The sequence below is a fragment of the Schistocerca cancellata genome, chromosome 7 (genome assembly GCF_023864275.1).
Source record: "Schistocerca cancellata isolate TAMUIC-IGC-003103 chromosome 7, iqSchCanc2.1, whole genome shotgun sequence".
In the NCBI taxonomy this organism is placed as follows: domain Eukaryota; kingdom Metazoa; phylum Arthropoda; class Insecta; order Orthoptera; family Acrididae; genus Schistocerca; species Schistocerca cancellata.
In genome coordinates this window covers 183,357,957-183,373,167 of record NC_064632.1, presented here as the reverse complement: position 1 = coordinate 183,373,167, position 15,211 = coordinate 183,357,957, and the positions used below count along the sequence as shown (strand labels likewise).

At 40.0% G+C, this 15,211-nt stretch overlaps 1 protein-coding gene across 1 annotated transcript in view; it reads right to left on the bottom strand.

Annotated features, from left to right (window-relative positions):
* LOC126092456 (phosphatidylinositol-3-phosphatase SAC1) overlaps positions 1–15,211 on the bottom strand; it is an 84,724-nt gene that overhangs the window by 68,018 nt on the left and 1,495 nt on the right. Inside the window, exons 3-4 of the mRNA XM_049908057.1 lie at positions 3,089–3,294; positions 2,756–2,887 (exon numbers count right to left, since the gene is read on the bottom strand). Of these exons, the coding sequence (XP_049764014.1) occupies positions 2,756–2,887; positions 3,089–3,294 (338 nt within the window). The remainder of the gene's footprint in view (positions 1–2,755; positions 2,888–3,088; positions 3,295–15,211) is intronic.

Sequence of the window (15,211 nt, the reverse complement as noted above, 5' to 3'; positions counted from 1 at the left end):
TGTCTTGTCTATGTTGCCAAAGTTGGAAATGGTATACAATCTTGTAATGGAGATTACTGGAAAAGGAAATCACTCATGGCATTGTTTAAGGAATAATCCACGCATGCATCTCAACTGGTTACTGAAACCACATCACGCTAACAATAATACTATGATTCAGGTACATTTCTGAACTTTATGTCTTCACTTTGCTGATAATAAGGACTTTCATGGGCATGCAGTTATGTGGTTTTTCAGAGGACGGATACTTACCAGCAGAAAATCACATTAACTGATGCTCGTATATATTCAAAATGTGACCCCCACTTCAAAATACCACACTACAATACAAACACAATGGCAACACAGTGTGAAAATAGAGAAAGAATATATTGCAATGTTGTGTGTTTAAAATGACAAAATGGGTGGGAATTAACTCCACACTGAAAATTGTTTATAGCTTTATTAATACCTCACCAGTTTTCATGGAACAAAAATTTTTGTTGCTTAAAATGATAGAATTTATTACATAACTGCCTATTTATGTCACTGCAGCTATCAGTGGCAGAAAGCATGACAACATCTAACACTGTGGGAATGGGCTCAGTTGGCACTTCAGTATCAACTAAGGCAGTCCATAGTACAAGTATACACATGGCAGTGAAATGTTAAAGGATCTCAGGCCTTGTTTAATGCAACGCCTGTAAAGAATTGACAATTGAAGCTAATGGATACAGCCTCTGTATCAGATTTGAGGAGGTGCAGTCACCCCGTAACACCCAGAATGGAGGAAAACTTACAAATGCTTCAGGAAATGTACACTCAACTCCTCAGAAATCACAAATACAGGCATCACATAACCACAGTTTAACCTGACATACAGTTTCAACTGTTCTGAAGAATGAGTTCAATTTTTGTCCATGGAAATCATACCACTTCCAGAAATTATTGCGAGAAGACTGTGTTCATCAACTGGAATATAGGGAAGATGGTGCTTGCTTCGTATGAAGACTTGTCCAATATATTCGATAACATCCTGTCATCAGGTAAAACTGTTGGGGGTTTGTCAAACAGCACAACTGTTAGTACTGGGCAACAGAGGATCCAGAAATGGTTGTTAGAAAAAGGCAAAATCGCCCAAACATCACAGTGTGGCATGGCATGATATCCACAGAAGTTATGGATTGATATTTCATTCTGGACAATAAACATTGCATGGTACCTGCTTGAAGTCCATGTTCATAGTATTGTATCCAATGGCCCAATTAAAATTACCTAATCTTTATGCAAGATGGGACACCATCTCACTTTGCAAAGCCTATCCACATGTGGCTCCACACTCAGTTTCCTGGATGCTGGTTAGGATATAGGGGCTGCCTTGAAGAGCCAGCAAGGAGTCCTGACCTAAAATACTGTGTCGTCTTCTGCTTCTGGAGGTGGATGAAGAAGTTTATCGCATAACACCAAACGCTCTTAATGAACTGGAGGAGTGAATTCATTAAGTTCTGGGAGACATTCATCCATATTATCTGCAAAAGTCGGTTGCAGACATCACTTGCAGAAACTGATTGGTAATGGTCATGTTTGAGTGGAATTTTAGGAATGCATAACAACTTGTATGGAACAAAATGATTTTGTTTCATGAAAATTGGTTTCTTATTTATAAAGTCATAAACAAATGTAAATAGGAGGTTAATTCCCACACCACCTCTAAATAAGACATCATACCACGTGATGTAACTACACAGATAAAAAAATCTACTCACCAAGCAGTGGCAGTAGAACACACAGACAGGGATATTTAAATCTGCAAGCTTTCAGAGCCAGTGGCTCCTACTCCTGGCAGAAGGGTTGAAAAGAGAAGAAAGAGGGGTGAAGCAAAAGGGCTGGTGAGGTTTAGGAAATAGACTTTGGAAATGTCACCCAGAATCCCAAGTCTAGGGAGACTACTAGGTGGGATGAGAAGAAATTTCATATGGATAGACAATGAGAGAAACACTATTAAGATCCCCAAGTATACAAAGCACAGTCCTGCAGAAATTTAAACCAGTTCTCACATATCCACCCAGGTCTAAAGCTAAACAAACAACAAACTCACAGTTGGCACAATAACAAATAGGAGCAACTAAGATATACATAATGTTGTAAAATGAATCATATCACACTCAAATTAATGTTGAAATGAAAGTCTAGGAAAAAGGACACAAAATTATAAATGGAGACTCAGTATATTTGCAGGAGTTTCATTTTTATTAACACAACTTTTCTTGATACTTTTAAGGGAAGTGACAGACGTTTCTCTCATTTACAAATCTGAAGGGAAGAATACAAAAATATGCAAGAAAATACATAATATAATACTTACAGAATACATAATGGATAATTTTTCAAATTTACTGAGAACTAGGGTCAGTTGACAGCAAAGTCAGGAACTCTAGCAGAATTTACAGGGAATAAAGTAGTCCAAATGAGTATACTGTACTAGTTCAATCTGCATGAAACTGTACAGTGTGTGGTGGAGGGTATACAGTGTAGCATGTCATTACCCTTCCCTGCCCCAACCATGGAAGGAAGACTGTCAATACTACAATATGTTGATTACATAAAATGTATGTTGTAGGAAGTAACACCTATCTTAACTAGAAAAAAAAAGTTTCACATTATTAATCTTAATTAATGAATTAAATAAATGTGGTACTGAAGTAGATGGTGAAACCTGAAGTTTCAGTTCATTTTGCCATTTTTAAAGATATGTGCGCATATTATTAAAACTTACCTGAAGAAATTCTGGTGTTGTGTTGTGTAACCTTTGGAGTGTGTGTGTAAGGTCGTATGAGTATGAGAAGTACAGATGTGGTGTTTTGAGAACATGATCCACCATCGAGACATATTGCTGATTCTCTGCTGTCTGAAACAATTTGCCACATCACTAAACACTCCAGTAGAAAACACCAACATACAAGCCAAATAAAAGACTAAACATGGTGAAATCTGGAAAAAAGCAACCAAATACTGTGACTTATTAATCTTTTTTTCTAGTGTTATTAAAGAAAAAATAGTCAACTCTATTTATAGAGTTTTATGATAACTGCAAATTTTGTCTGTTTACCTGTTTTTCAGTCAAATGCAGAAGAGTGCGTGAAAATGGAATGACTTCACATTCATCAATACGCCATATGTCTTGGTTATTGATAGTACCAACTTTCCATTTCCGGGTCACTACAATCAGGTAAGGACCTGCTATTAGACGGATTATACCAACGATACCACAAATTGGTTTGCTACTAGACGATTGCGGGATCTGAACATGTTTTCCTGGAAAAAAATAGAGATTTGTTTGTTTTGGATTGTTCTATTGCGAAGGAAATAATCTTAAATAATAATAATAATTCATCATAAAATTACACCTACTATATATATATATATATATATATACTAAATCACCAAAAGAAACTGGTATAGGAATGCATATTCAAATACAGAGATAAGTACATGGGCAGAATACAGCACTGTGATCAGCAACGTCTATATAAGACGACAAGTGTCTGGTGCAGTTGTTAGATTGGTTACTGCTGGTACAATGGCAGGTTAGCAAGATTTAAATGAGTTTGAATGTGGTGTTATAGTCCATGCATGAGTGATGGGACACAGCATCTCCAAGGTAGTGAAGAGGTGGGGATTTTCACAAACAACCATTTCTCGAGTGTATCGTGAATATCAGGAATCCGGTAAAACATCAAATTTCCGACGTAAATACGGCCAGAAAAAGATCATGCAAGAATGGGACCTACAACAGCTAAAGTGAATTGTTCAACATGACAAGTGCAACCCTTCTGCAAATCGCTGCAGATTTCAATGTTAGGCCATCAACAAGTGTCAGTGTGCGAACCACTCAATGAACCATCATCGATACGGGCTTTCGGAGCCAAAGGCCCACTTCATGACTGCACTACATGAAGCTTTACACTTCACCTGAGCCCATAAACACAAGTATTAGACTGTTGATGGCTGGAAACATGTTGCCTGGTCAGATGATTCTCGTATCAAATTGTATCGAGTGGATGGACATGTGCAGGTATGGAGACAACCTCATGAATCCATGGACCCTGCATGTCAGCAGAGGACTATTCAAGCTGGTGAAGGCTCTGTGATGGTGTGGGGCATGTGCAGTTGGAGTGACATGGGACCCCCTGATACGTCTAGATATGACTGTCAGTGACACATACATAAGCATCCTGTCTGATGGCCTGGATACATTCATGTCCATTGAGCATTTTGATGGACTTGAGCAATTCCAGCAGGACAATGCAACACCCCACATATCTAGAATTGATACAGAGTGGCTCCTGGAACAGTCTTCTGAGTTTAAACACTTCCGTTGGCCACCAAACTGCCCAGACATTATTGAGCATATCTGGGATGCCATGTAAGGTGCTGTTCAGAAGAGATCTCCACCCCCTCATACTCTAACAGATTTATGGACAGCCCTGCAGGATTCATAGTGCCAATTCCCTCCAGCACTACTTCAGACATTAGCTGAGTCCATGTCACATTGTATTGCGGCACTTCTGCGTGGGGGTCCTACATGATATTAGGCACTTCTGTATCTATACCTTAGAACTTTTACTCAATTTTCACATTCAAGGTAAAACTCTAATCTCCTCTTTGGCATAATCATAAATTCTAAATTAAATGGTAGACTTATTTGAATGTACTAAGAGACACCATTACTAAACTTGGTCATCTCATTATGAAACACAGATTTAGAGCAAAAAGCTACAGAACTGAAATGCAAGTAGCAAAGAGTAGAACTAATAATACCGGTTGGTTACAATTAAAGCGCAGCTACTCACAAAGGTCCAGTGTGGGCTGTAATTACTGTATGGGAGGAAACAGGGTAGATTTTCTAATGCAATAATGAGGAACTGATTTACACAGGAATAAAAATTAGTTCTAGTTTTAGCCACCAGGTGCAAACCTGGCAGTGTTAATGTAAGGAAGGCGTACAGAAATGTTTCCACATGTAATGAATCAGGAATGTGACGTGGGCAGAAAAGGTCAAACAAGTAAGAACGGCATAATTTTGAGTTTATTCTTAACCACCACATTCACAATTTGTTCAGCATGAGTGCCAGAGATGTCAACAAGACGCTGCATCCATAAAATGACATTATCAACAGTTTCCTGAGCAACTGTGGTGGAATCTGAGCAATGTGTTCATGTATACTGGCCTTCAGATCAGTTAGAGACTGAACATGTTCCTGGTAAACGGGTTCTTTCAGATATTCTCAGAGCCAAAGTCGCATGCATTTGGATCAGGTAATCATGCAGACCATGTAACTAGAAAAACTCTGGAGATAACACACTCATGGAAGATTCCATTAAGCCCCATGAAAGGGCAACAAGAGGTGTTGTAACAGGATGTTACATGATGAACCACACTTGGTATCTGTACATTCAACTGACCAACTTTTCTTTTATAACCTTTACATGAAAACTAAAGGTTAATTAATTATTCATGTGAAACTTTGAAGCAGTAATGTGAGGAAGATATCTGTTTAAATATGATTTGATTTTGTTCATTTAGGTGCCCTAGCATTCCCTCAAATCTCTTAAAGCAACTGTTGATACTGTTGGAATTGTGTGAAAAATATATTTCATGTGAAACGGTGGCACGTGCATCATAAGGAATATAATAGACCTCTCTGGTGCTACTGTACACTCTGAGTTTTACGCATGTAATTAATTGCTTCTTGGTTGTTGTGTTCAGCGTATTTTACCTGGAAGTGCAAATATAGTTACTGTCACTAAATGTGTTTTACTCACTATTACTTATTCATCTGTGTCGACTAACAGGTTATGGGCCCAGTGATGCATTTGGAATAAGTATATACATAATATAATAGTGAGAAAGTATTGGAAACGTTCCAAGTAGTTAGGGTGACCAGATGTCCGGATTAATCCGGACATGTCCTCCTTTTTAGCTCTTTGTCCGGGGTCCGGGCGGATTTTTACAGTGTCCGGCTTTTTTGCAAAGTTGAGCGTAATACAGTTAAATTTACAATTCACCCCTTTTTTTTGCTCTTTTCTTAAATACTTTAACTACTGGCACAGCCTTCGTGATAAACACGCACGAAGGCAGTGTTAGTAGGTGCACCAAGATCGCCAATGTTATCATTGATCTACCTATAAGCGAATGCAAATATCGATTATTTATAATTTTTGTTTCTTATCTTCCCTCTGTATTGGCTTGGCTTCCTGTAGCGCACGTGTGATTTGTGAGTATAATTTTTAACCGAGTGAGTTACGTAAAATATATGGCTATGCCTAAATGAAAGTGTACATTTTCTGATGTCCTTTCCCGCAAACATCTGGCTTTAAGAGAGAGAGAAATGAATTTGAAGCAGAATGTAAGACATGTGGAGCTGGAACGTACATCTCAGTGGCCAATAAAGGTAAGAAATAACTCAACAGATTAACTGTCTTGGTTTTATTTCATTGTTTCATAGTCATTCAATTTATTTGTATTCGGAAGGTTAAAGTGCAGTTTACATGTCGTCAGGTGCTGCTTGAATTGTACATGTTGGTAGCGGTGCGTCGAATGAAGGGAGGTGAATGGTCTTACGTTTTTTGCTTTGTAAACAATTCCGTGTTGTTGACATAACAAAACAATTGACGCCACAGAGTCACCACAGCCACACAGTCACCACAATCAATGTTTTTAATTTTTTTTTATATATTGCTCAGTTAACCCCCACCTGACTATCAGTAACAATTAACTACTAGTTTTACCGGTAATTCCCGGCAGTCACGTGACTTGTCCAAAGCTGACGGGTGGTATCCTCATCTGCAGTTGACCCGTTTGATGCGTCCTCTTTTTTTCTTCCATTGTCCTCCTTTTTGAAGCGGTTTGTCCTCCTTTTTAATCAATTGCATCTGGTCACCCTACAAGTAGTGCAACTGCATGAAGTACGAGTTATCCTTGCAAGACGAACGCAACTTTTTTGTATTAGTCTTCGGTGTTATTATTTTCATCAAGAAAGATCAAAGTTACCATTAAAATGAGTGCGGTACAAATTCCGCAGACTGAAAGACTTATGGGTCACGAAAACTATGCAACATGGAAACTTGCAGTAGAAGCATATTTACGTTTAGATGACCTATGGGATGTGGTAGATGGGACAATGAAATCCATTGATCAGAATTATTCAAGTAAGGATAGGAAAGCAAAATCAAAGCTGATATTACTAGTTGACCCAGTGAATTATGTTCATGTTGAAAAAGCTGAGATGGTGGAAGAAGTCTGGGAGAAATTACGAAATGCACTTGAGGATGGAGGTCTTACAAGGAAAGTAGGTTTATTACGTGAGTTAATTACCACTCACCTGGACAAATGCAAGAGTGTAGACGAATACGTCAACAAAATAATAGCCACATTGAACCGACTGAGGAACATTGGGTTTGAGATCACTGACGAATGAACAGGGGCACTATTGTTGGCGGGACTGCCCGAAAGGTATGCGCCTATGATTATGGGGCTGGAATGCTCAGCTATACCGATCATGGGTGACTGTGTTAAAGTGAAAATCCTACAGGATCTAAAGAGTACTTTAAGCTGTCATGTATTGGAGAAAGAAACTGCATCTGCTCTTTATTCAAAAAACAAAAAGAAGAAATCAGTGAGGTGCTATAGATGTCAGAAGAAGGTGCATATTGCGTCTCAGTGCAGAGGAAAAGTAAACACGAGGTCAGACACGCAGCAAAAGAGGTATGTTGCTGACAGCCCAGAGAGAGACCAATAATAAAGGTAAGGCACTCTTATGTTTTTATTCTTTTGGAGATGTGGGTAATTGTCAACTGGAAAGAATTTTAGACTAGGTGCATCTGTGCATATTGTTAAAGACAAATTCCTTCTTTATGATGTTAAAGATAAGACTCCTATGGGAATATCTACTGTTGATGGCAGCAAGCTTCAGACCTATATGTAAGTGTAAATGGTGAACCCGATATGATTACAGCACATGATGTTCATTATGTAAAAATTGTTGAGACTAACTTACTGTCTGTAGGGAAAATTGTCAAGAAGGGAAATACTGTCATTTTTGACATGCATGGAGCAAGAGTGATCAATGAAAATGGTGAATTATAACGACAGCAAGAAACGAAAGGGGTATTTTTAAATTGGATACCATTGACAGTAAACAAAGAAATGTTAGTCATTCAGTATACTCAGTGGAAGGTTTTTTTATGGCACCACAAACTTGGACACCTAAATAGAGAGAGAATGTCTAAAGAGGGATATGGTGAAGGGAATACAGAATTATAATGTAACCAAGGACCCTTGTGAGATTTGCATAAAAGGAAAACAAGCAAGACTACCTTTTAAGACTAGTAAAAGTAAATCTACAGATGTCTTACAGTTAATCCATATAGATGTATGTGGCCCGATGGAGTGCAAATCCATAAGTGGGAGACATTATTTTCTTACGTTTATTGATGATTATTCACAATATACTCATGTTTATTTTCTTAGTTCCAAAGACCATGTGAGCGTCATTTTTTCAGGAATATTGTAATATGGTCGAAAGGTGGACGGAAAGAAGATTAAGATCATCAGGTCTGATAACAGGAGAGGATACATGGTCGCAAAAGAAGCTGAGTAGCACTGTGGTGTAGTGGTTATGATACTAAACTGCTGCATGGAGGGTCATGAGTTCAAAACTCACCTGGACTGTACAATTTTAATTTCTATATTCCGTTCGAGTACATTCTAGAAGTATCCACAAATGTCAAGAATCATTGTACTGGAATGTTCTGTAGCTGTATATATACTGTATGTGTTCTGGCCAGACGCAGCTGGCTCCGAATTCTTGTATGTGAAAGTGCTGAATAAACTTTTGTTAAGTGAAGTTAGTGTATGTTACTCATCTAACTACACCTCCTTCTACGTTACATTATTCTGGTGGAGGCGCTGAGAATTGGAACTTGGGATAGCGCACATTATCGATGACACAGTTGCTCCCATCAGGCCACGATAGAGCCACCATGTACATGGCAAGAAATCCGAGTTTGAGCCATATTCAACAGATCACAATCTATCGGAGACAGAAGAAGAAGAAGACGTTACGATGACAGCAACTGTCTGCCACCAGATGAGATATCCTTCCAGCAAGCCAAATTTAACAAATGGGATGACACCATGTGTTTGGCTAACATATAGATGCTTCAAGAGGTCATAAGGGAGGGAATGGAACAGACATTGAACCCAATCTCTCGTCCTTAATTTCCCTTTAAAATGGTGAAACAGTCGAGACCCAGGCGGAGTTACGTTCCTACAATACAGCAAGAGGAACCTGTTTGGGCACCAAGGAAGACTGACGTCTGGAGGACCCAGGATAATCAACCAGTATGTTTCCACTGTGGACGACTGGGATATGTGGTGCGCTATTGTCAAGAAAGGCAGCGGATATTTAATGACGCCCATGCCAGAAGACAGCAGACCGAGCTTAGCCGACGCCAACTCCGGGATGACAAAGATAAACAAGAAGATGCGGGTGCAGGACGACGTAGGTCACCATCACCGCAAGCTAGCTGCTGGAGAGGATGCTTCCCAACATGCCGATCAAGGTCTCCATCACCGTTTAGAAGCTCCAGCTGATCACTTAGCAACCTGGAAAACTAAAGGGTGCAACCTTCCTTGGAGATGATGCCGCCGAAGAGAAAAATCCTCCGACGTCAATCACTACAAAAATGATAGGAAACTATGTCGATATCCTCATGGATGGCCAACCAGCCCAAACTCTTGTGGACTCTGGAGCATCATATTCAGTCATTTCAGAGAAGTACCATCGCCATTTGCAGAAAACCATATTTGTTGACAACAAAACATCTCTGCTGAAAGTGACTGACGGGAAATATGTAAAATCTACAGGAAGATGTACCATTGTGTGGGTAGAAGTGGCCATACACAGCCATTGCAATTCATTGTCTTAACAAGAGTGTAGTCGTGTCATTCTTGGATGGGACTTTTTGAAAGCTTCTCAGGGAATTGTTGAGTGGTCGCTCGAAGATTATGCTAGATGAGATGAGATACTGTGGACAGGGTATCAACCCGTGGATCTTGTAGTGGAATGTAAGAGAAGCATACCACTGAAGAATAACTTGGTCATCCCACTCTCTTTCGTCTCATTTAAGAAAAGATTCGGTGAATTGTGGACAGTTAACTGTCATCGAGAAGTGCAGATCCTTCCAAGACGCATGTGCGTAGCAAATGCTGAGCCGTTAATTGAACTACAGCTGAGCGTCATAGAAACCTCCAATGCCGAGGCTGTGGGCGAAATTAGCACTACCACTACGAAACAAGATCTTCTAGCTCAACTATCACCAGATCTCATTAAGGAACAACAGAAGAAGCTACTTGCCATTCTTCAAGAGTTCTCTGAATACTTCAATCCACAGGTGAAGAGCAAATTAGACAAATCGACGGTGAAGCACCGGATTAGCAATGGAGACCAGCAACCAATAAGCCAGAGAGCAAACCGTGTGTCAACAATCGAATGTCGAATGATTCGCGAAAAGGTAGAGAAAATGATGAAGAATGACATCATCCAGTCTTCGCAGAGCCCATGGTCATCACAAGTGGTCCTCTACAGGAATGAGGATGGCAGTTGGTGCTTTTGTGTTGATTACAGGAAGCTTAATAAGATAACTAAAAAGGACATTTACCCTCTTCCACGAATTGACGATATACTAGATTGTCTGAAGGGGGCTAAGTTTTTCTCAACCTTGGACATGTACTCGAGATACTGGCAAATTGAAGTAGAGGAGGCTGATCGTGAGAAAACTGCATTCATCACCCCTGAGGGCCTGTATGAGTTTAAGGTAATGCCGTTTGCTTTGTGGAATGCACCAGCAACTTTTGAACAGATGATGGATAATCTTCTAAGTCACCTGAAGTGGACGATGTGTCTTTGTTATTTAGAGGACATTATAGTGTTCTCAGAGACATTTGATGAACATATAAAAAGACTGAGAGGGCCGTTATTAAGTGTCTCCAACAAGGCGGACTGAAACTTAATTCAAGAAAGTGTCTCTTTGGAGCAAAACAAATCAAAATACTTGGACACCTTGTATCAAACAAAGGTGTGTGGCCAAACACAGAAAAGGTGAGATCTATAACGGAATTTCCTATTCCTAAAAGTATTAGAGATGTGAGAAGCTTCCTCGGATTATGTTCCAATTACCGTCGTTTTGTCAAAGACTTCATATCAAAGCCAGGCCACTCTAAGAGTTGTTAAAAGCTGATGTACATTTACCTGGAGTGGTGCTCAACAAGATTCTTTCGATGTGCTGTGAAAAGCTCTGACGACTGACCCTGTACTTGGTCTGTATGATAAGAGAGCACCTACAGAACTACACACAGATGCCAGCGGGTATGGGATCGGTGCTGTTCCGGTGCAAATTTGTGATGGAAAAAAGAAAGTTATTGCCTACGCTTCTAGGACACTTACAAAAGCCGAGAGAAACTACTCAACTACAGAAAGACAATGTCTTGCTGTGATCTAGGCCATGTGCAGATTTCGACAGTATCTCTATGGAAGGCCATTCACAGTTGTTACAGACCATCATTCACTTTGTTGGTTGACAGGTCTTACGGATCCAACAGGACGATGTGCCAGGTGGGCACTATGTCTTCATGAGTATGACATTACCACAGTGTACAAAAGTGGAAGAAAACACCAAGATGCCGACTGTCTCTCAAGAAATCCTCTGCAAGACCATCAAGACTTTGATGAAGATAGTGATCGTCTCGCTGCACTCCAGGATCTCTCTGCTGAGCAGGAGGAGGATGCCAAGATATCTCAAATTATGCTTGCCTTAAATCGGTCAGAGGCTGTGAAAGGGCAATTTAAGGTAGTTAATTTATTACTTTGCAAGAAAAACTTTGATCTGTTTGGAGAGGTGGCTACCAGTGATTCCTTAACACATGCGCTTACATGTTCTACAGAAATTCCATGACACACCTGAGGCCGGGCATTTAGGATTTATTAAGACATACGGTAGAATCCACAAGAGATTTTTCTGGCCAGGTTTATTTAGGAGTGTCCGTCACTGTGTCACACTGTCGAGAATGCCAGAGGAGAAAGGCAGTTCCTCGGAAATCACCTGGCTGACTCATACCAATTCCACTAGCCGAAACGCCTTTCCAGCATGTTGGGATTGACCTCCTCGGACAATTTCCAACATCTGCTAGTGGCAATAGATGTATTATTGTTTGCACTCATTATCTGGCATGCTATGCCATTACAAAAGCTGTGAAAACAGCCAAAGGATGCGAGGTAGCCAAATTCATCGTGAAGACATTGTATTAAAACACGGTGCCCCAAGGTGATTAATTATGGCTTGAGGGAAAGTTTTTCAATCACATCTTGTGACAGAGATAAACCATTGGTGCAACATTACTCATCATACGACGACTATCTACCATTCGCAAACTAACGGGCTGACTGAACACCTTAAGAAGACCTTGGCTGACATGCTATCAATGTTCGTCAGTGTTGAGCAGAGCAACTGGGATGAGGTGCTACTTTTCGTGACATTTGCCTACGACACTGCCAAACAAGACACCACAGGATTTTCGCCATTTTTCCTGATGCATGGGCGTGAGCAGACTACGATGATAGACACTGTGTTTCTGTTAAATGCTGATGACGTGGACGACGTCTACATGGGCCAGGTGTTAACCACAGCTGAGGAAGCTTGGCAGTTAGCTCGATTCCGCACACTGCAGGCTCAAGAAAACGATCGCCGAAGATATGATGCGAGCCACCGCCCTGTTGTCTACCAGCCTGGTGACCTCGTCTGGATCTTCACTACTGTTCGGAAGGTTGGTCTCTCTGAAAAGCTCCTCAGGTGCTACTTGGGACCTTATAAGGTTGTAAGACAGTTGTTTGATGTTACTTATGAAGTTGAAAGATTTTGACCCCAACACAAGATGATGAAAGATCAGAGATACAGTCCACATCCTTCAAATGAAGCCCTATAAGGATTCTGCAACCCAGGGTAAATTCGAAGCAGCAGCGACAGGCAACAAGTGGAAAGGTGACGAAGAGCGTAGCGGCAAAATAAGTTCTAAGAAGATCACTGCCAGGGCGAGAATCGGTCATCGGGAGTCAGAGTATGCAGGACCGATGACGCATTCCCGGACTAGGACGACGTAACACCGAGATGCTGTTCTCTTAAGGAGGGAGCAATGTCACAGAAGAAGCTGAGTAGCACCATGGTGTAGTGGTTATGATACTAAACTGTTGCATGAAGGGTTGTGAGTTCAAAACTCATCTGGACTGTACAATTTTAATTTCTATATCCCGTTTGAGTACATTACAGAAGTATCCACAAATGTCAAGTATCATTGTACTGGAATGTTCTGTAGCTTTATATATACTGTATGTGTTCTGGCAGGAGACAGTTCACACCACGCTCTTGTATGTGCACATGCTGAATAAACCTTCATTAAGTGAAGTTACTGTTTGTCATTCATCTAACTGCATCTTCTTCTACATGGCAATATTAACCAGAAATTGAAGACACTTCTGGCAAAAATGGGGATCAGCATCAAACTACCATAAGGTATAGCCCATCTCAAAATGGGGTTGCTGAGAGGGCTAATAGAACCAATGTCGAAAAAGCAAGGAGCATAACTGATGCTGGATTATCAAAAGATTTTTGGGCAGAGGCAGTATCTACGGCTGTATATTCAAACAATAGATCACCTACAACAGCATTAAGGAATAAAACCCCCTGTGAGATACAGGTAGGAAGGAAACCTGACTAAAGTAATATAAGGGGTTTTGGGTGTGATGCAATGGTGCACATTCCAAAACATCTAAGAGAAAAATGGGCCCCGAAAGCTAAAATGTATATTTTTGTAGGCTATTGTGAGAATTCAAAGGGCTACTGATTAATGGGTACATTGAATGAAAGGATTGTTACAAGCAGAAATGTAGGATTCTTTGAAAATGGAAAGGACTCTGAAGAGGTTAAGACTACTAAGCTAACTGCACCTGGTTCCAAGAATGAAACTTTATGTGAAGAAAGAGAAAGTGAAGAACAGGAAGAGGACAGTCAAAGGCAAATGGAGACTATTTATGATGACAATGAGTTTGAGGACAAACAATATGAAGAGAAATGTAAGGCGTTTTTTCTCATGTACCAAAACTGAAAGAATATCCGGATTTTCAAATGTATGCAGCCCAGTCTTTTAATGATGAGCCAGCAAGAGCTGAAGAAGCAATGAGCGGACCAAACTCTCAAGAATGGAAAGAAGTGATGGAGAGAGAATCGGAATCTTTATCTCAGAACAAAACCTTTGAATGGGTAAATATGCCAGCAGATAACAAGCCATTACAGGAAAGAGGGGTATTCACTATGAAGAGCTCCGAAAATTCATTACCAAGATATAAACCACGACTTATAATAAAAGGATATTCACAAAAACAGGGGATGGGTTACAAAGAAACTTTTTCACCCGTAGTCAAGTATGCATCATTGAGATATCTTTTAGCCTTGGCATCAGAACGAAATTTAGCAATTCATCACATGGATGTAAAAACAGCGTATTTAAATGGGAAATTGGAGGAGGAGATATATGTCATTCCACCAAGAGAGGCTATGAAAACCAGATCGGAAAGGGAAAAGATTTGGAATTGGCAAAAAAGTATTTATGGACTTAAACAGAGTGGACATTGCTGGAATTGATTTCTACATAAAACTCTAATATATATGAATATGAAGCAATCTAAGGCAGATCACAGTATATACTATAAAAGTGAAAGAGAAGGGATAATAATAATGGCAATACGGGTGGACAACTTCTTTATCCTGGCTGAAGGTGAAAGTCAAATGAGAATTTTTAAGAAACAGCTGCAAACCATGTTTAAGGCACATGATTTGGGAGAAGTTAAACATTATTTAGGTATGCAGATTACTAAGGATGAAGAGAGACAGAATTGAGAATAAATCAATCATCATATACAGAAAAAAATCTTAAAAAAATTTGGCAGGATTGACTGTGAACCCATAACTAACCCAATGGAAGTAGGAGTGAAGTTAAATATAAATGAGACAGATGTGGAATGTGATAAGAACGTTTCATATTTAGAAGCATTAGGGAGTCTGTTATATTTGTCTGGGACGTCACGACCCGACATTGCTTTTGCCACTAATGCAATGA